General features: G+C 43.7%; 1 protein-coding gene across 42 annotated transcripts in view; it reads left to right on the forward strand.

Moving 5' to 3' along the window:
• The window catches only part of PKP4 (plakophilin 4), a 229,419-nt gene extending 210,848 nt beyond the window's left edge, over nucleotides 1–18,571 (forward strand). For 34 of the 42 annotated variants that reach the window (XM_065525510.1, XM_065525512.1, XM_065525513.1 and 31 more), the window contains 9 exons: nucleotides 43–234; nucleotides 416–589; nucleotides 3,618–3,768; nucleotides 6,872–7,067; nucleotides 10,837–10,921; nucleotides 11,043–11,160; nucleotides 13,884–14,012; nucleotides 15,732–15,805; nucleotides 17,579–18,571. In XM_065525510.1, coding sequence (XP_065381582.1) covers nucleotides 43–234; nucleotides 416–589; nucleotides 3,618–3,768; nucleotides 6,872–7,067; nucleotides 10,837–10,921; nucleotides 11,043–11,160; nucleotides 13,884–14,012; nucleotides 15,732–15,805; nucleotides 17,579–17,827 — 1,368 coding nt within the window. In that variant the 3' untranslated portion in view covers nucleotides 17,828–18,571. The remainder of the gene's footprint in view (nucleotides 1–42; nucleotides 235–415; nucleotides 590–3,617; nucleotides 3,769–6,871; nucleotides 7,068–10,836; nucleotides 10,922–11,042; nucleotides 11,161–13,883; nucleotides 14,013–15,731; nucleotides 15,806–17,578) is intronic. The other 8 variants (XM_065525520.2, XM_074009154.1, XM_074009155.1 and 5 more) reach the window with 3 other exon arrangements.
• The last annotated feature ends 1,226 nt before the right edge of the window (nucleotides 18,572–19,797 follow it).

Raw genomic sequence — 19,797 nt, forward strand, 5'->3', positions numbered from 1 at the left:
TGTGCTGAGTTGTTTTTAATTATATGCCATGCTGGGTTTCAGACAGTGGAGAACTGCGTGTGCACCCTGAGGAACCTGTCCTATCGGCTAGAGCTGGAGGTGCCCCAGGCCCGGTTACTGGGACTGAACGAATTGGATGACTTACTAGGAAAAGAGTCTCCCAGCAAAGACTCTGAGCCAAGCTGCTGGGGGAAGAAGAAGAAAAAGAAAAAGAGGACTCCGCAAGAAGATCAAGTTAGCATTTTATCTGATATGAGACTCACGTTTCATTTTTCTGGGAGTGAGGAATCACATATTTGGCAAGAAAATAAATTTTCTGCATAGCTATAGCTGAGTCCCACAAAGGTGAATGTTTTCAAGTATTGAAGATCATGTTCATTCTGCCTCCATTTAACGTGTGCTATTTGTCTTTCAGTGGGATGGAGTTGGTCCTATCCCAGGATTGTCAAAGTCCCCCAAAGGGGTTGAGATGCTGTGGCACCCATCGGTGGTAAAACCATATCTGACTCTTCTAGCAGAAAGTTCCAACCCAGCCACCTTGGAAGGCTCTGCCGGGTCTCTCCAGAACCTCTCTGCTGGCAACTGGAAGGTAGGATGACTTCCGCGTATCTACACTTCTTTCCATCTTTCCAAATTAACTTGAAATGTTACATGTATAAGTTCTGCCTCAGTCAGATCAGCCCTGATGATGAAATGGTCACAGTTACTTAGTTTGTCTGTGAAGGGGGTAAAGGGAAAAAAGGGAGACATGCAGTTGCTCTGGGGATCCAAAGATAAATACAAGTCCCTCACTGTGAGAAACAGAAGGCTAGTGAGAAAAATAGATGGTGCCAGCACAGTGTAGAAGCCACAGGATGTGTGTGTTGTGGGGTCCTGAAAGAAGACATCTAACCCAGCCACACAGTGTAAGGGAAGGTCAGGAAAAATGCGGAGTGAGGACATGGAGGAGATTTCCTGAAGGGGATGCTGCCCAGCAGAATCTCTAAGGATGAATGAAAGTAAGCCAGTAGAGGCTGAGGCTGCAGTGTAGAGGGAGCCATCCAGATAACAGGGACAATAGGAGGAAAGTATCGCGGTGCAGAGAAGACAGTGTGGGCCAGGACTACTGGCTGCCCTCTGGGGCCCAGTGTGGAGCCAGGCATCATGGATAGGCCTGAAGGCCAAATTTCAGGAGCTGAGTCCTAACCTGCACACAGGAGGGGCTACTGAAAGAGTCTGGGCAAATGAGTGACAGAGACGGGCTAATGTCATCACTGCTCACCCACTTACATGGCAGTGCAAAAGGTGGATTCAAGGAAGGGAGAGTTAGAAGCAGGGATTGCATTTGGGAGCCAGTGCAGCAGTACAAACAGGTGAGAGATCTTGAGTGGCAGAACAGAACACAGGTTGGGCAGTGCTGTGGGGAGGGATAGAGGACCTCACTCTGTTCCTCTCAGGTAGTTACAGACATGCCTGTGTCTAAGGTTTCTGCATCTCTTTGCAGATGTATGACTATAAAAACTGAAGACAGTTTCCTCTTGTTACCACTGTAAGCAAGTTCTCAGAACTTTCTAAATGTCCCCCAGCAACTTCCCAGACAGTCCTTGTCTAAGACATTTTCAACCTCTAGAAATTTCCTGACAGGTGTATTTTGTAGAGTTATTACAATGCTTGCTTTTGGCTACTTATCCCACCTTAACCCCCCAAAATGAGAATCTTTTGGTGATAGTGTTTTCAAGATAGTGAAAAGAATTGATAAACCTAGGTATGGTTTGTTTCATGCAAGTGGCCACTATGTTGAATATAGACCGATAACTATGGTCTAGTGCTAAGCCAGTATGGTGATTTTGTTGTGGCTCCTAGTTAAAGTGCCAGTGACTCCATGTGTAAGTGCTGGCTCTGAATCCAGGCAACTCTGCTTACCGTCTGGCAGCCTAGAGGCTCTGCCCACAGTTTCCACCTCCCTAAAATAAAGCGAATATTAATACCTGCCTTATAAGGTGGTTGTGAGGATTTAGTGAGATACTCCCAGCACATAGGTATTTATATAAACATTTATGTTGTAGAACAGCCTTCACCTTCAGCTTCTGTGACCAGAAGATTATTTGATGACACTAAAAAAGACAATAATTGAAATCGATGTGATTTGAGTTGTTTCGAAGTTCGTGTCTGGGATCATTTAGTGAGAGTTAGATGGCAAGCTCATTTAAAATATAAACATTATATCTAAGCGATTTCAATAGTGAGTTAAAATATTGGACCTTCACTAAGAAAATGAGATAATCGTGGCCACAAGTGTTATCAAGTAAGAAGCTATTTCAGGAGCAGCAATGGCTGTAGTTCTCCAGAAGGGAGACAGACTGGGCTGGGCTGAGCTGGGCTAGGCTGGGCTGGGCTGGGCTGGGCTGGGCTGGGCTGGGCTGGGCTGGTAGGTCTCCAAGTGAGACAGAAGGAGATGGTTCTGTTGTTGCAGGTTTCAGAGAGAGAAGTTCATAAAACTGCCTGAGTGCTTTGCCCAGTAACAAGTCATGTACTTCATTTCCCCCCTGTAGACTTCATTTGATTTGAAAAATAGGAGTATGCATTTCATATGCAGAATATAAATAGGATCTTTGAAATGCATCTTTCCCTCTTATATGTATTATTAAAATAATCTATTCTGTTGGTATTCAAGAAACTGGATGGTCAATCACATATTTTAATGTTCAAAATAATACAAAGGCCTGGTAGATCTCTGTCCTCATGTCTTGGTCACAGTAGGAAAGTAGATGTTTTGTGAGCAGCATCTTTCAATTACCCTAAAATTTGAAAGATGATTTGCATTGGTTGAAAAAGTCAATTAAAGCCCAAAGCTGAAAACAAGATTAAAGAACCGTTTTCTAATGTTACTCTTTTTGGTTGTTTCACTGATGAGTTAGCGCTCATTTCCATTTTATAAGATACACAAACTGACTCACTATACAGAGTTTCTTCATAGTCACAGAAAAATTTCTTGACTATGGATCTTTAAAAAACAGCATCAGCAGCTAACTAATCTTGAGTGAGAATGCATTTTGCACACAAATATACTTACTTTTTCACCAGGCTGTATGAATTATGATGCTGGATGTTTCTGGAGAATTCTCTTTCTTCTGAGGCAAGGGATTTTTCCAGCCAATCTCTTTGACAGGTTACTGAACTCTAAATATTGTTGCAGGGAATGGAGAAAAAAAATGACTTGATGGAGACAGGTTCCCCTTTCATGTGTGCTGATGGGTTACTGTCTCTGCCATCCTATTTATAGCCTCTGGGCTTGGCAGGGGACCAACTGCAAAGAAAACACACGATCCTTCCTTAATCATGTTTATGTATCTGAGATAGAAAGTAATCACTGCCTTCTCTTTTCTGCACAAAAATATCTGGCAGATGGTGGTTTCAGATTTTCAGGCTTTCGGATTTCTTTTTAAATCAGTCATTCCAGCCTATCTTTCTCCCCAACTTTGGTTTTCTCTTCACTGACACCACAGATTTGATCTTCAATTGGAAAGAAACCATTTAATCTATTAGTTCATCTTTTGGAAACATCTTTTTTAGGTGACAGTAACATATGAAAGTGGAACTCTGTTTTATATTACTTCTTGCCTTATTTTTCTCACTAGTTTGCAGCATACATCCGGGCGGCCGTCCGAAAAGAAAAGGGGCTCCCCATCCTTGTGGAGCTTCTGAGAATGGATAATGATAGAGTTGTTTCTTCCGTGGCAACCGCCTTGAGGAATATGGCACTCGATGTTCGCAACAAGGAGCTCATAGGTATGTTCTGGTGACAAGATGAGCTGTAAATGTGAGAGCAGCTACAAAACTCGTGAAACTCTTCTTTTGATTAATAAATATATGGCTTCTAAAATCATTAACAGCTGAGCCCTAGTCTCCAGTTTCTTGGCGTATTTGAGTACTCCTGCTTTGTGACCATTCTTTTTCAGCAGGAGGCAAGCTCATTAATTAATCACTGATTAGGGAAGGTAAATTTTCAGAAAGGCCAGCAATTTTAGTTGTACCTTACAACAGTAGTAGAGTTAGTGTCTCTCATTTCTAAGAGAGTTCCCTATATTCTGAGCCACAAAAAATCTTAATTCTCCCTTTCCAATTTTTGGACTGATATCTGCTAATTCACCAACACTACCATACTCTAAATAAAAAATCACATGAATGTTTTGTAGCTTTCCCCTCTCACATCGGTATAAATGTTGATTCTAGAGAAGAACCACTGTCCCAGCATCATTTCCACCCAGGGCAGGGGCAGGACTAGGGTGAGCTAAGCAAGGCCCCAAGGCCACAACATTTTAGGAGGCCTTTACTCTCAGGTTTGTAAAGGTAGGATTGGCACATGCACAAATCAAACAGTGAGGACTGCTGTAAGCTCCGCATCCCAGGCAGCTTGCTTGCCTCTGGGACATTGCCACATCTTAGGCAGGATGCAGGCTAAAGAAGAGATCAGGGACCCCCCCCCATAAACCTGAGCTTCATTCCTAGGATCTGCTGCTCACTGGCCATGCGACCTGAGGTGTCCTGTATAACCCCCTCCAGGCTCCATTATTCTCTCTAGATTGGAAAGGAAAGGAAACTCCTCATCTCTGAAGGGGAGCTATTGATGCCTGCTGTCCTAACTGTGGGTTTACTGTAAAGAGGAAATTAGAGAACTCCATGCCAAGTCCTACAGCTGGTGCCAGGTCAGGGGAGAAGGAGGGGAAATGGGACAAGATCTTATGTGGATTCATCTGAATCTATAGTAAACTTAAAATACACCTGCCATGAGAAAAGGAGAGAGAAACAAGGGCGATGACGTTTACCATAAAGAGTTGCTGTAAGGATTAAACGTGATGACTTACAATGGAAGCCCTTCACACAGTGCCTGACAGAATTGCTATTTTGAATTGTTGCCCAGATTAACCTGCTCTTAACACACCATTCCTTTAAGCCAAATCATCCCCCTATGGAAAGGAAAGGAAGTTCCTCCACACCCTGTTCATGGTCCAGCTCGCGCCCGATTCTTGTAGATGTGCCATATCTCTCAGTTCCCACACTTCCTTGAGAGAAATCCTTCAAGTCCCTAAAGAGAGATATTCTTTATTTTTCTTATGGCTATATTGTTTGGATTTCTTGTAAGAAGCATGTATAATTTGGGCATTTTTAATGCTAAAATATACATGCTTGACACGTGTATCCTGTGGCCTGTCATATTTCACAACGCAAAGGCACAGGTTGACAGGAGCCCTTGAGCTGGTACTGCGAAGTGCTAAGACCTTTGGCAAGAGGAATGTGTGTTCCAAGTCTTGGCTTCCTCTCAGTGCGTTTCTGTGTTTTCTGTGAATAACCCTTTTTAACTTCCACTGGCCTGTCTCTCCAGTGATGAGCATTTTTTTTACCTGGCTGAAGCACTCTTGAACTGTTCCATGAATCCATTTTTTTTGTTTGTTTCCCTATTCCTGTCTTCCTGTGAGATCTGCACCCCTCCTGGATTCAGTATTTAGCTCTAATTTACCCAGCACTTCAGTTCCTAAGAACCTTCCCCTTCTCTGACCTCTTCCCTCTTTTTTCACATTCATCATCAGCACTAGCAACGGACTTTCTTTTCAGAGCCATTTTTCACAAAGAAGCAAAGTTTTGTCACTTCATAAAAGTTACTACATACTTAACTGAGTGGGACCCACCCTGCTGTTTGGAGCTGCAAGTTCTGAGGGGACCGCCAGGCTCACTCACTCATAGGCAGAGCGAGCTGCCTCAGCCTAACCCCCAGGAGTGCAATTTAAAGTTATGCTTTGGCAAAATGACAGATTACGTGTCATGGGCCTTTTGGTCATTCATGAATATTCAAAATCACCAGGGCTAACTTATCATCTGCTCTGTAAACCACATTTATCTTGTGGCCTTACAGTGTCAGCACTGTTTTTCCACTCTTCCTAACAGTGTTTGCTGTGAGCAAGCCAGAGCCTTCCCTCCGACGTGCTGTACATTGCACAGCCTGTAGTTGAGACCTGTCTTCTGCTTACCATTGTATATAAACAGCCTTTATAAAAACCCCATTTCACATCCACTCAATTATTAGCATGGGGGAAACTAAGAAAATGTTTACTTGCACTTTAGTTCATTTCTTTTTGTTTGTAGTGCACTTACAGTTTGTCAGTTGGTAATCTCATTTTGGAGAGGAATAAGAAAAATTCAGTATCTATAAAGAAATATCTCAATAACTGTGAGACTCCCCTCACCTTGTCTTAGCAAGAATTTCGTTATCGTCACATTACTCCTGGGAGATAACATACCTATAATTTTCATAGCAGAACTTTTACTTGTGTCATCTTTTAAAGAAACTAACATGTTGCCACCGTTGTCGTATCAGCTGCAGTACACAGAAATGTGTAACTGTACCCAGTTCACACATTAAGATCCAGAAAGATCTAATGGCAAGTATTGTTTGACAGCCTGACTTGGTCCAGATTCAAAGGTAAGTTTTAAAAAGCTTTAAGAGGAAATTGAGGTATTTGTGATGCATAGGAATTCCATTAAGGATAAAATTTACTATTACAATTCCTTCATTACTGAATGTTACTGAAAATACTTGAACGAAAACAACTCGATTTGTCTACCCAGTTTTACGCATTGATTTACATTTGCTTTCAGCAGTTGACAGTAATGTTTTATAAATGAATCATTTCTGCAAGTGACGTTGCAATAAATGTTAGCTTTCCCCTTATAATGACATTTGTCCTTTTCTTCTTTGCTGTGAGTTTTGATATTTTCCCCTGTTATTGTCTCTTTGGGGGTTTTATTTTTAAGAGATTGCATACCACCAGAATCTGAACAACAATAACCAAAACCTAGTATCTGGAAGTAGAATTTACTCTTTTGCCTTTGGCAGGCAAATACGCCATGCGAGACCTGGTCAACCGGCTCCCCGGCGGCAACGGCCCCAGTGTCTTGTCTGATGAGACCATGGCAGCCATCTGCTGTGCTCTGCACGAGGTCACCAGCAAAAACATGGAGAACGCGAAAGCCCTGGCCGACTCAGGAGGCATAGAGAAGCTGGTGAACATAACCAAAGGCAGGGGCGACAGGCAAGTCTGCGGCAAGGAGGTGCAAGTAGGGCTCTTATTCCTGAGATTGTGCTGTGATGAGGCCTTTGTTTGAGGATCCCTTTCCTATTGGAAAGGATTTATTTTTGCATTTCTTACATGCTGATAAGCTAAGCAGTCTCCAGCACTTACAACCTGCTGTGCTGGGAGAAGTGTTTTCTGTTATGGGGCCTTTTTTTGGTTTTCACTTTATTGTAACACCCTCACTCCTACATTGGTATTTGTCTCTGTCTTAGTCTGTTTGTTCTGCTACAACAAAATGTTGTGAACTGAGTGGCTTATGAACAACAGAAATTTATTTCTCACAGCTCTAGAGGCTAGGAAATCCAAGATCAGGGCACCAGCAGATTCGGTGTCTGGTGAGGGCCCCCGTTCTGGTTCATAGATGGTGCCTTTCAGCTGTCCTTGCATAGTAGAAGGAGGGAGGGGTCTCAGGCCTGTTTCTATAAGGGTGCCAATGCCATTCATGAGGGTTCTTCCCTTATGATCTAATCACCTCTCAAAGGCCCCACCTCCTAATACCATCACCTTGGGGGTTGGAATTTCAACATATGCACTTTGGAAGGGACACAGACTTTCAGACCATAGCAGTCCCTAAAGCCACAACTGGTCGTGCCAACTCCTGGAAGAATTGGAAATGCCAGGATGAGGAAAATCTAGGGGGCACCATTTCCCTCGTGCCCTTGTCTCTGCTCCAGGCCTGAGTGCCTGTTCTGCAAGAACGTCTTCTTGAATCCCCAGTTCTGGAACTGAGTTTTCTGCCACATACCCAGAAAGTATTAAAATTACTGCTCTGCAGCAGGGCTGCTGTGTGGCCTCAGGATGTGCCCCAGGCTTGGATGGTACATTTCCCTTTGCTTCTGCATGACACCTCACTGATGAAGCAGGAGGGAAGGACTAGAGAATCAGTGGTAAAAATTGAAGGCCGTTTGTCATGGAGCTGTAGCAGTGACTGTAAGTTTGCCTTAGTATCAGATCAGAGAAATGTCAGTAGGATGCCTGGTGCCATCTCAGAACAGCAGGACAGCGATCTCCCTGAGCCATAGTAGCTTGGCAACCCTCTCCACCAACCTCCCTGCTTTGCTCTCTCCATAGTGCTGATTTCCCCTTGCTGTGGAAGTTATGTCTTCCTCTTGTACCTGACTCTACCATAGCAGGGATTTTTATTTTGGTTCACTGCTATATCCTTAGCGTCTAGAATAAACCTGGCCTGCTCATAACAGGTGTTCGGTGAATATTTATTAATTGGCCAAATGACAGTGCTGGAACTCATGTTACATCTCATCTAATCTTTATACTTTTGAAGGAGTTTCTAAAATATAAGAATAATCTCAAACCATATTCTCATCTGCCAGAAACCACACCTATCAGCAGTAATGATATTTCCTTTCAGTCCTTTTTTTAAATGTATATTTTTCTATTTCATTAGTAATAAATGGTTATAGGGAGTGGAGAGGGCTGGGAAGGGGAGTGAGTGAAACCATAATCACTTATGCTCTTAAAATGTCGCTGGACAGCCTGCACTTGTGAGCAGCATAAGAAGAGGCTGAGATGCTGAGCCAGTGCCAGAACCTTTGCATATTAAGAAAATTGCTACCAGTCTAATCTGTTTTTCAAAACCAGAGATTCGGAAAGTCTTGGACCAAATCAAATTGTCTCCTAGCTCCACACACTTAACTTTTCTCCTGATTCTTTCACAAGTACTTAGTGCCTGCCTGCTGTGTGCCAGACGCTGTTCTCTATGCTGGGCTTGCAGCAGCAGGCAGGTCGCACGACAACCCCACCCGAAGTAGCTTACGTTCCATGGGCAAAGTAGACGCAGACGAGGTGCCAAACGAGCAGAAACGCGTGGAGTGTGGTGGGTGGTGCTGAGGGGCAGGGCACATAATAATGTCAGGGCAGGTGATGGGCCATGCTGGGGAGAGGGATGCTAATCAAGGAAGGCCTTGCAGAGACAGCGCCTTCTGAGCACAGAGCTGGAGGAGGCGGGGAAGGAACAGTGCAGCTCCCTGGGGAAAGAACATTTCAGTTAGAGGGGGACATCAAATGAGAGAGCCCTGAGAAGCTAGAGGACCTCGTGTGCTTGAGGAACAGAAGGAAGCCAGTGGGGCTGGAGCAGAGCCAGTGAGGGTTATAGGAGGCCCACCCCAGCATGGTGATCTGATGGCCTTAGCCAAGGCAGGGCACCGCATTCCCTCTGCACTTACCCATGAAGCTACTGATTTAGAGCAGCGGCTCCCAAGGTGAAATACAGCGACTCAGGATGAGGACTGCAACTTGACTTTCGGATGTAGCAATATGGAGGTCCTATGTTTAAGAGAAGACGGGATGGTAGAAATTAGAGAGGCAAGTATATAACTGTTTCAAGGAGTTTTGCTGCAAAGGAGAGCAAAGAAACTTCCTTGCTTTTCTCATGGGTCAGATTTCTGCTCATGGAATTTGTGTCTGAAAATATGTAGCCTGTTGTTGTCAAGGCATATCCCGGGCATGGTCCTGCCTGGTCAAGTGTTTCAGCTGCCATCCTCCCAGGCAGCTGTGGAATCTGCCTTTTGAGCCTTCATCCTGCTGCCTAGCACTTAAAGACAGACGGGTGAACAAAGCAGCAACAGCAGGGCCCAGCTGAGAACAGGTGGCTATGCGGGGCAAGTGCCCTGCTCCCCCAAATCTGTCTTCCAGAGGCTGTCTTGGGTGCCTGAAATTTCATCTCTGTTTATTTCTTTGGGGTATTTAGCTATTTCTTGTTCCATAGTCCAATTTGGAAATAAAAAGGTTGGAAAGGCTTTGAATGGGTTGGCTTTACCTGGCTCTGCTCACCTAAACCCTCAGAATCATTAGCAACCCACGTTCTGTTGTTAGGGGCTGGCGAAGTAGCTCAGCGCCTGCTCCCCTCCTTCGTCCTCCTCCACTTCATGAGAGTTTAATTGGGAAGATAAGGAGTAGAAGAGAAAACCAGATTTTAGATCTGGTGTATACAGTTGAAGTCAAACTGTCAATGGAGTCTTAAGACAGAAGTGTTCAGTTGTCCTTAGGGCTAACTCCCCAAGCACTGGTCCATGAGTACCACCCCAATGTAGAGATCTGAGGGCCTTAGCCGAGGCAGGAAGTCCCCTTTTCACTTACTGGTGAGGCCACTGACTTAACAGCAGCGGCTCCCAAGGTGAATCCAGTGACTCATGGTCGGCAGTGCTTAAACAGAGCACCAGCATTTGCAAAATGCCCTCAGAGAGGGGAAATCATATCTGTGACCATGTTTTCCAAATTCAACATTAAAACACCCATTTTTTACTTAGAGGTATGAATGATGAGGCAATGGAGGTATTTAGATGAAGGCTTAATAAAGAAGGAGGGATAAAACATATTCACTTGGGAGGGTCCCCAGACACTCAGAATGTAGAGTCATGGTTGCATGAATCCCAAAGCCCCAGTGAGATCAGTGGCCCTCAGTGAAGATGTGGAGGGAAATTGGGATTGACACCTACCGAGATCCTCAATCAGGTTCGTCCAAGCCACAGCTGCTCCACAGAGCTCACTGCCTGATGGCCTCACTTCAGTTCTTGCCACCTCTGGCCAGTCCCGAACCTGATCAACTCCTAGGCACACCTGATCCCTTTGTGGTGTGTCCTGCAGTAGCCTCCGTCCCTGTGACCCTGAGAATGATGGCCTCTTGGCCACTGATTTTCATCCTGCACCCCTCCGAGTGGGGCTGAGGCTGTGCCACCCACATTCATTAACATCCTTGCTCTCTCCCTAGATCATCTCTGAAAGTGGTGAAGGCAGCAGCCCAGGTCTTGAATACATTATGGCAATATCGGGACCTCCGGAGCATTTATAAAAAGGTAACCTACAAGAATAGCTCTGGCATAATTAGCATTCATCAAAGCACATACTCATAATCATTTATTGTAATGAAATGTCATTATTCATTTTGAGAGGTTTCTTTTTCTCTTAACTCTGCAGGATGGGTGGAATCAGAACCATTTTATTACACCTGTGTCGACATTGGAGCGAGACCGATTCAAATCACATCCTTCCTTGTCTACCACCAACCAACAGATGTCACCCATCATTCAGTCAGGTCAGTGGGAAACGCCACTCCTTCACGAGAGCCTTTGTGTGACAGAACATTGTTTCCCAGCCAGAGAAGATCAAACATAAGCTGGTTAAGCCTGTCATCTCCAACGCTACCCATGCAGCAGAGAACCTTCTGTAGGAATCACACACCATTATAAACCACAAGCCCACTTTCTTCCTTCCTTTTTAAAAGTTTATACCAGTTTACATCAGCAAGAGCACCCCAGGCCCTGCCCTCAAGTCTGCCTCACTAAGTGTGAGAAGGGGCCCTGAAATCTGCAGTTGACAGACTGGACAGGGGAGCAGGGTGCCCGAGAGTGGAGGGCCACACTTCGAGACATGCTGGGTTATGCCGGAAAGTGGCTGCCCTGTATGCTAGCTGGCCGTAAGGTTGGAATCTCCTCCAAAGTGAATTTTTTTAAGTTTTCTTAGTGAAACCTTTTAGAAGCAGGGTCCTTTAACAGAGGACCTTTACGGTCTTCAGATCCGCAACCTGGGAGAGCTGCCTGCTCTTCTTCCTCTGCAGACCCCCAGCATCTGCTGCTAATGGAAGCAGGCCTTACGGGTGGGTTTGTGGGAATTCCTTTAGATTTTTAAGTTGGGAATCCTGTCAACCATACTACGTACTTCTTTGTAAGTTTAACTTCGTGGAAAGAATGTTTTGAGATTCAGACTAAATTTTTTTACATGTAAGGGCAGATTATTACTGCCAAGCCAATCAGTCCTGTAAATCTAATTCTTTCCAAAATGAGAAAGGAAAAGTAATAAGTATCTTATTTTTATTTCGCTTTAAATCACCCATTCTGACTTTTAAATATTACCTATTTTATTCAGCAGTGTTACTGCTGGCAGTCTTATTTCTCATGTGGACAAATGTGACCAAAAAGACTAATATACATGGCCGGTGGTTCTTGCCACATAATTGGATGTCCCCACTTGAACTAGAATTTTTTTTAATTATCTGTGCTTGTTGTATATGGTATTTATCTTAGTTTTTAAATTATAGGTTGCTTTCTTGAAAGAAACCTACATGTCTGGTTTTTAACATCCTTGCTAAGCTCCCAGGTATAGCCTGAAACTGCTCTCTTCTAGAAAAATGTTCAGAACCTTTTAGGGTCTTGGGGATAGAGGTGCCAGGGAAATAAAGAGGTGTGGCTGCATAACGAAATGCACATAGACAAGCAAAGGATAATTTTAGATCAGTGCGAGCTTGTCCAGTCTGCGGCCAGGGGTTTTATGCGTCCCGGGATGGCTTTGAATGCGGCCCAACACAAATTTGTAAATTTTCTTAAAACATTATGAGATTTTTTTGTGACTTTTTTTTTTTTTATTTCCTCAGTTATTGTTAGTGTATTTTATGTGCGGCCCAAGATAATTATTATTCTTCAGTGTGGCCCAAGGAAGCCAAAAGATTGCACACCCCTGGTCTCATTAGCACATAGTTACTGAATAGTGACCTTGTTTTCAGGACCCCTTAAATATACATGCTGGACAGTGTTGACTAGCCCCATTCAAATTCCTAGGTGCCTCTTGGGATTCTGGTCAGTGGTAGGGAATACTCCACTTCTCCTCTCCAGTTATTCTAAGGGCTGATCATGCATCCCTTCACACTAGTGTGGGATCTGCTTCTGGGCATGTCTGATGCCTGGCTGATGTCATTGGAGGCAGGCGGGTATGCTTTCTGTCCTACTACCTTCTGGAAAGTAAGCAAGGTGAACAGCACATAGACATTGTCCATACATGCTTGCATGTTTAACACTGAGCAATCCTATGTCAGTGAGGTGACTTTTTAGGAAAAGTATTTCATTGTCAGTCTTCCTCTGAAAGTGTCAATTTGTACAAAACCACTGGTGTCAAGGTTTGGGGTGCTGTTGCTTTCGAGTGTATCAAGTGAATAAGTAGCCACTATTATTTGAAATTAAGGGAAGCAAGATGATTTTTTTTAATAAGAAAAAGGAAAAAAATGTATGTGAAATGTTTCTCTCTTCCTTCTGTGCCAGAGTGTCCAAAAAGAGTCCTAAGGATAGATACGGTATTATTAGATGTTGACTGAAGCTGGGCTAAAAAAATCCTCTGGGCCTTTCTGAGGTCAGGACTTAGCACCATGTGTGTTTCCTGATGACCCAGGCTTACTGGGTTTAAATTGTTTCCTTGATAACCATAAAAAGAATTATAAATTTTATAGACTGGGTGCTCTTATTCAAACACGTTTAGAGATGTGGATATTTTTAAAATAATTAGAAATCAAAACATGCCATAAAACTTCTGTTGACTGAAGAGCTATACATAAAGGATAATAGGTGGGTATTTTGCAAGCAACTGGACTGAGATCATAAAATAACAGGTATAACTCTTGCATGGCTAGTAAGTTATGATCACTCACTCAGTTTCAAAGGCCTAGTTAAGACATTGAGACACACTGGTGGGGAAACCTGCATGATCTCTACACTGTGCCTCTTTAGCCGGGCGGCTTGCCCTCCAGCTTGAGAGTGAGCCCCGATGCTGACTTTGCTGAGTTGTGCAGTGGCGGGCCTGCATGCAGGTCGCACTTGCGGTACTTGGGTCTAGCTGCTCTTCAACTCCCAGCACCTCTGAGATATTTTCAGCACCAGCTGTGTGTCATTTCTAGTTACTGACCTTTGTGTTTCTGGAGAGGATTTTCCACAGATACTGATGCTGATTTCTCTTTCTTCCCCTCTTTCTCTCCTCCTTTGCCTCTCCCTTCAGTCGGCAGCACCTCTTCCTCACCAGCACTGTTAGGAATCAGAGACCCTCGCTCTGAATACGATAGGACCCAGCCACCTATGCAGTATTACAATAGCCAAGGGGATGCCACACATAAAGGCCTGTACCCTGGTAAGACGCCAGTTGGGTGTGTGATACAGTCTCTTGAAAAGCCGCATTTGCAGGCACTCGGCCAGTGGCCTGGGAAGTAGCCTGTGCTTGTATTGAGACGGTCCCCCAGCAGCAAACCATGTTCCAGTCATTCCCTTTCCTACTTTGGGGATTGTTGCCTTTTCTGCTTGTTTAAAGTAAAACAAGCATGTACTTGTATGTATGTATGTATGTATGTATGTAGCTGTACGGTGGCCACAAATAAAAAGAGGGCTGTATCCAAATAAATCATTTCTGGCTGCTCACTGGCACAGTCCCTTTGCTCCGTCCCCTCCTGCCGTGAGCAGTCTCTGTGTTTTCCACATGCATCAGAACCCTCAGCCCGGTGTCGCTTTGCAGGGGCTACGTCTTCTAGACAGGCCCATCTCTTAACTTCAAACCAGAGAATGGAGATCAATTTCATTTACATTTTCATGGAGAAGAGTTTGAATAAATAGCAAAAGGTATAATGTGATTCTTCTCAAAGTGATTATTTTTTAAGAATAACAAAAATAATGTTACATAGTGTTAATATTTTTATATCCTGTTCAGAAAGCTGTGCATACAATTTATTTAAAGGATACCAGCCCAAAGGGTTACTAAGATTTCATACTCTTCCCATTCTCAACCGTCCAGCAGATTATAACTACTTTAGATGTTCCAAATAAGTCAGTGTAAGCTACCCCACAAAAAGTACTCTTTTCTCAAACCTATTAAAAATAAATAAAAGCTAGTGTCAGCTTTACTCCTGCTGGGGGAGCAGTCTCCGTTGTACTGTTGTCTTTGAAATTGTGATTTCACAGGACTATTTACTAATCGACTGTTGTTACTATGGCAATTAATAGCTCAGAAAATTGCAGATGCTACATTTCAGCACCAAGCTCTGTGCAAAAGGAAATGCACATACCAGCTGAAGTGCATGGTTGCTTCCGACTTGCAGCAGCCTGCCTTATCTTACAGATCGCCTCTTTAGCATGCATGCCCTTCTGTATCTTCTTCGCTTGCTTCAATAAACTAATTTGCCTCAAGTACGTTTCATTTTCCTCATTAAAAAAATAAAAATCTTTGCTAGCCTTAACAATAATGGAAGGGTAACATCATCAGGAGTCTACTATGGACTTTTGAAGACAATTATCTCATTATTACCAAGTTCCTTTTGTATTAAAACATACTTAAATATAGCAGGCACAAAACTGTGCCTCCATTGTTGCCCAACGGCTGCTCCTTCCTTGACCTGAGATTTTGAATCCCAGTTGTTTGGAAGGCATGGGGCTTGTTCAAATACTGTGTTTCGCTTCTCCTCTCTGACCCACTGCTGTAGCTCGGAGCCCTGGAAAAGGGGTGTTCCTCAGCTCAGGATCCTGTGCTGCTGTCCAAAGCCAGCCGGAGAAACCCTCCCACGTATGAGCAGAGCTTGAGCAGGAACCTTTGCGCATGGGCTCTGCACTGGCATTGCTTTTTGGGGAAACACACGCGGCCTGTTTTTGCCATAGTTTTGCTATTAGCCGCCCCCAGCCCTGAGTTAAGCAGCAGCCAGGCCAGATCCAGACCCTGAGCTGCTACCTCTCCCAGCCTGCATTGGCACTGGGGAAGGCAGGCCCTGTCGGGGACAGCACTAGCCCTAGTGCAGGGGAGACCGCTCAGCCTAATGGACCAGAGTAATAAGCACTAGTTTTAATTTCATAAAATATTTTCTTACAGGCTCCAGCAAACCTTCACCAATTTACATCAGTTCCTATTCCTCACCAGCAAGAGAACAAAATAGACGGCTACAGGTGAATTTGCAATATCATTTTTACAGAAGGCCGATTAGCAGTTAACACAGTAAGGGGTCCACGTCGGTTGACTTCCCAGAGCTGGGCCAACACGGCAGGGCCCTAGATGCTTTCCCTGGGGATCTTCACTCCTTGGAAACTCACCCGTGGTTTAAGCAAAGCATTTCCACGGTAGCCTCACGTTCTTAAGTATCCACATCGGTACTGCTGAGACCACCACGCCACTGATGGGGACAGCCAAGAAGTCTTTAGTTCATGTCCTTTGCCCAGCGGTGTCCTTTTCCCACTCTTTTTCTGTTAAGCTTTAAAATCTCTTCCAGCCTCTGGGTGAGGGAAGGTTGGTAAGCACACTTCATGCCCTCATCACCTTGTTCTCTTTTGTGTATACCTCATTCTCCATCTCACCCCTCTCTGTCCAGGCTCCACAATTTAAAAACACTGAGTCCATGGCCAGGTCTGTTTGTGTCGGTGGTTAAAGTGGACTCAGCCCCTGCCGGAATGGACCTCACTGTGGGAGAGTGGGACTGGCGGTTATAACACATCCCGGCTTTGCTTTCATGAAGGGCCTGCAGTCAGTCTCAGGTCCTTCCCGGTGCCGTGGTGAACCTGGACCATCTGGTCGCTCCTCTTCCCTTTCAATAACAGAGCAGCTGGAGTTTCCTAAAACAAGACTGTATCCTGTCCTTCAGATAAGGATGTGTTCTAAGACCTCTCCTTCTCATCATCTTTTCTCTGTAGATGGAAGAAAACGAATTTTCCAAGTTATTCATAATTTATGCCATAGTTTTTTAGTCAGGAAAAATAGACCAGAATCATAACTCTGGCTTGAAAAGAGAATTTAGCTCTGAAATCCTTATAATGTTAGAATGCATTGAGTTCCAGGACATAACATTAATTCCTGTGTGGTAAATTTGTTACATCTTACTAAGTAGGGGGATTTGGGCATGATCAAGAAGATAGACATAATAACCATCACAATTTGAAGAAATTAATGTGAGGTCAACGCTAAGACCGAACAAAAGGAAATGGAGAGCAGTGTGCCCTTTGTGGGTGCCCACGTGTGCCTGGCCTTGCCCACTTACAGATGGACTTAGCCTTGGCTTGGGGAAGCCTTTTCCTCTAGAACCATATTTGCTCACATGTCTCTCCTAATTTTACTATTCTTCTACCTTGAGATTGCTTATTCCTTTAATATTACGACTTACAGCAGAGTTTCCAAAGTGTGACTATTGTTCACCTAGCCACATACATCTTTTAAAGTGGAGAGATGGACTCCATCTTCATATCCGAAGTAAATGTTTTAAAAGATGGTTCGGTAATTATGCAATTATGCAAGGCCCAGAAACCCAATCTTCGACTAAATTAGTGATGTGCTAATAATTCCCCTGTGTCAAAGCAAATGTCAAGACCATCCTCTCATTCGGCATGCCCAGGTAACGGGTCCCTCCACAGCTGAGCACACAGCAGGGCCTCCAGTAAGGAGGGGAAGCCGCTGGGGCCACGTACCTGGAGATCTCAGGCTCTCCTGAGGCACCTACTTCTCTAGAGGTCTTAGGACAGGAAACTCAGCAGCCTGCCTGAGAGTGCAGCTTAAAATCCTTAGAGTCCAATAGTAAACAAACACATAGTGTGTGCCAGAAACAGCTTTTAACTTTAAGCTGCAACTATTGAATATTGCTTTAAAAATATGAAGCAAGAAGCCCACATTAATTTTCCTGACACGTCTTTTTAAAAAATTGCTTTTATTTATTTGCCTTTTCATTTTGTCAACAGCATCAACAGCTGTATTATAGTCAAGATGACTCCAACAGAAAGAACTTTGATGCATACAGATTGTATTTGCAGTCTCCTCATAGCTATGAAGACCCTTATTTTGATGACCGAGTTCACTTTCCAGCTTCTACTGATTACTCAACACAGTACGGACTGAAATCGACCACAAATTATGTAGACTTTTATTCCACTAAACGACCTTCTTATAGAGCAGAACAGTACCCAGGGTCCCCAGACTCATGGGTGTAGCATCAAGATGCCCGACAGAGGAACTCTTTCTTTCTAACCTTGTTTGGATTGAGGTGAAAAGTCCATCTTGCTGATTTGATGATTGAAATGTGAAAGTGAAGTGGAAGGAATGAGTGAAGTGCGTTTTTTTTTTTCTTTTTTGAGGAATTATCAGGGAAGTGAGGAAATTTTGGGAGAGGACTTTCTAAGCTCTATTTAGTTGTTAGATCTAATTATAGATTCTGTAGTCTGGTGAAGGTGTGGGTGACGTGATGAGAGGTTTGAGAAATGGGTGAAATGAAATGGGGGATGTGTAGGTCAAATCAAATTAAAGATTTTTTTAATGTGAATAAAGTTATGTTCTGATAGTTTGTACAGAAAAAATAAAATGGATGCCCATGTTTTATTGCTATTACTAAATGTCAAGATTGTATGCTATTATGTCTTGTAAATTTCTTTGTTGGTGTAAATATGGAAATGCCACATTGGTTAAGTGCCATCATTTGTAATGCAGTGTGTCACTTGAGAAGAGATTTGAAGAAACTGACAACTTCAAAAACAAATGGGAAGCCCAAGGAACTGTGAGCAATTAAAAACAAACTGCGATGCCCTTTGTCCCCACCACGCGTAGTGTACTTTGGAAGCACAACGTCCAGGCTGGTACCGCAGCGCCATGCCCATTCCTCGCCTCGTTCATAGGACACTTCACTGCCATTTTCTATGCACATAAAAGAAAAATAAATGTGGAAATTTCATCCTTGGAAATGTGTTCTCTATTCTTTTTAAATTTTCTGTATGTATATGGAAAAGCAGATTTAATAAACACAAATCTAACTGCATGTTGGAAACAGCCTAAACATATCCAACTATTTTGGACTTTTCCTAGTTTTATATATACTTTGTAAGATGGACCACACCAAAGAATTAAGCTATGAACTTTCCTCCTCTGACTATGTAGGTGTTTTCATTTCTTGGAATCTATTTTAAATCTAGTACACTTTACAGTTTTATCATGTTTTTCTCAGACCCATATGTACATATCATCACTCTTCACCTAAGACAAGTTATATCTGGCAGCGTGGCCGTAACTAAATTGATACTTTTTTAGGCATCGTTTTTAAGAACTCGGTAACTTCATAATAATAGTGGTTGGGCATTTATTTCATTGGCACCAATATAATAAAACAAATTCTAAATTATGATCTTGTTGAATAATTCCATGAGACAGTAATTCCTGGATTAGGAATGGGGCAGGGGAAAGAAGCCCCACAGATAGGGTAGGCAGAGGTCCCCATAGCACCACACAGCATTACTTGGGAGCTTTTCTCCATCTGTGGAGACAATGAGGGGCACCAGGCCCAAAATCTGAGGCCTTCTCGGGTCTTGCAGTTTCTACCCTTCAGCCCTAGCTCTTGGATCTTTGTGTAAATATGGAAATGCCACATTGGTTAAGTGCCATCGTGGAAAACTAGGAACTAATTTACCTATAGCTGTACTAGGAAAACTAGGAACTAACCCCCATGGCGTCAAACCCAGAAGTGTTGTCTTTACTCAGTATACCCTGCAAGTGTGATACAAATCACAGATTAAAACATTTGTACTTACATTTGTGAGTATATGGAAAGAAACCCAAGAGAAAGCTGTGTTTTGTTGCCGAATGGACAGCAGCCCAAGATTAGCATCCAAAGTGAAATGGAAATACCAGTGCGAGCATGAAGGTTCCTAAGGTCTACAAGCTGGGAGTCTTTCTGGGGCGCCTTCTTCTGAAGAACACCGAGCCAGCTTGCGGAGTTGACTGCGCAGCTACTGAGCCCTGGCTGCCTCACACCTGGCGGAGCTCAGGAGACAGCCCTTGTTAGACGACAGAGGTCACCAGATGTTCCTGAGGAACTGGCATCAGGACTTGTGGGATGTAACCACTTCAATTTCCAATCACTGACTTCCCTGAACCTGGTATCTTCAGATCTGGGTTGAGGCCGAAGGCTGTCAGC

The sequence above is a fragment of the Macaca fascicularis genome, chromosome 12, assembly GCF_037993035.2.
Source record: "Macaca fascicularis isolate 582-1 chromosome 12, T2T-MFA8v1.1".
Taxonomy (NCBI): domain Eukaryota; kingdom Metazoa; phylum Chordata; class Mammalia; order Primates; family Cercopithecidae; genus Macaca; species Macaca fascicularis.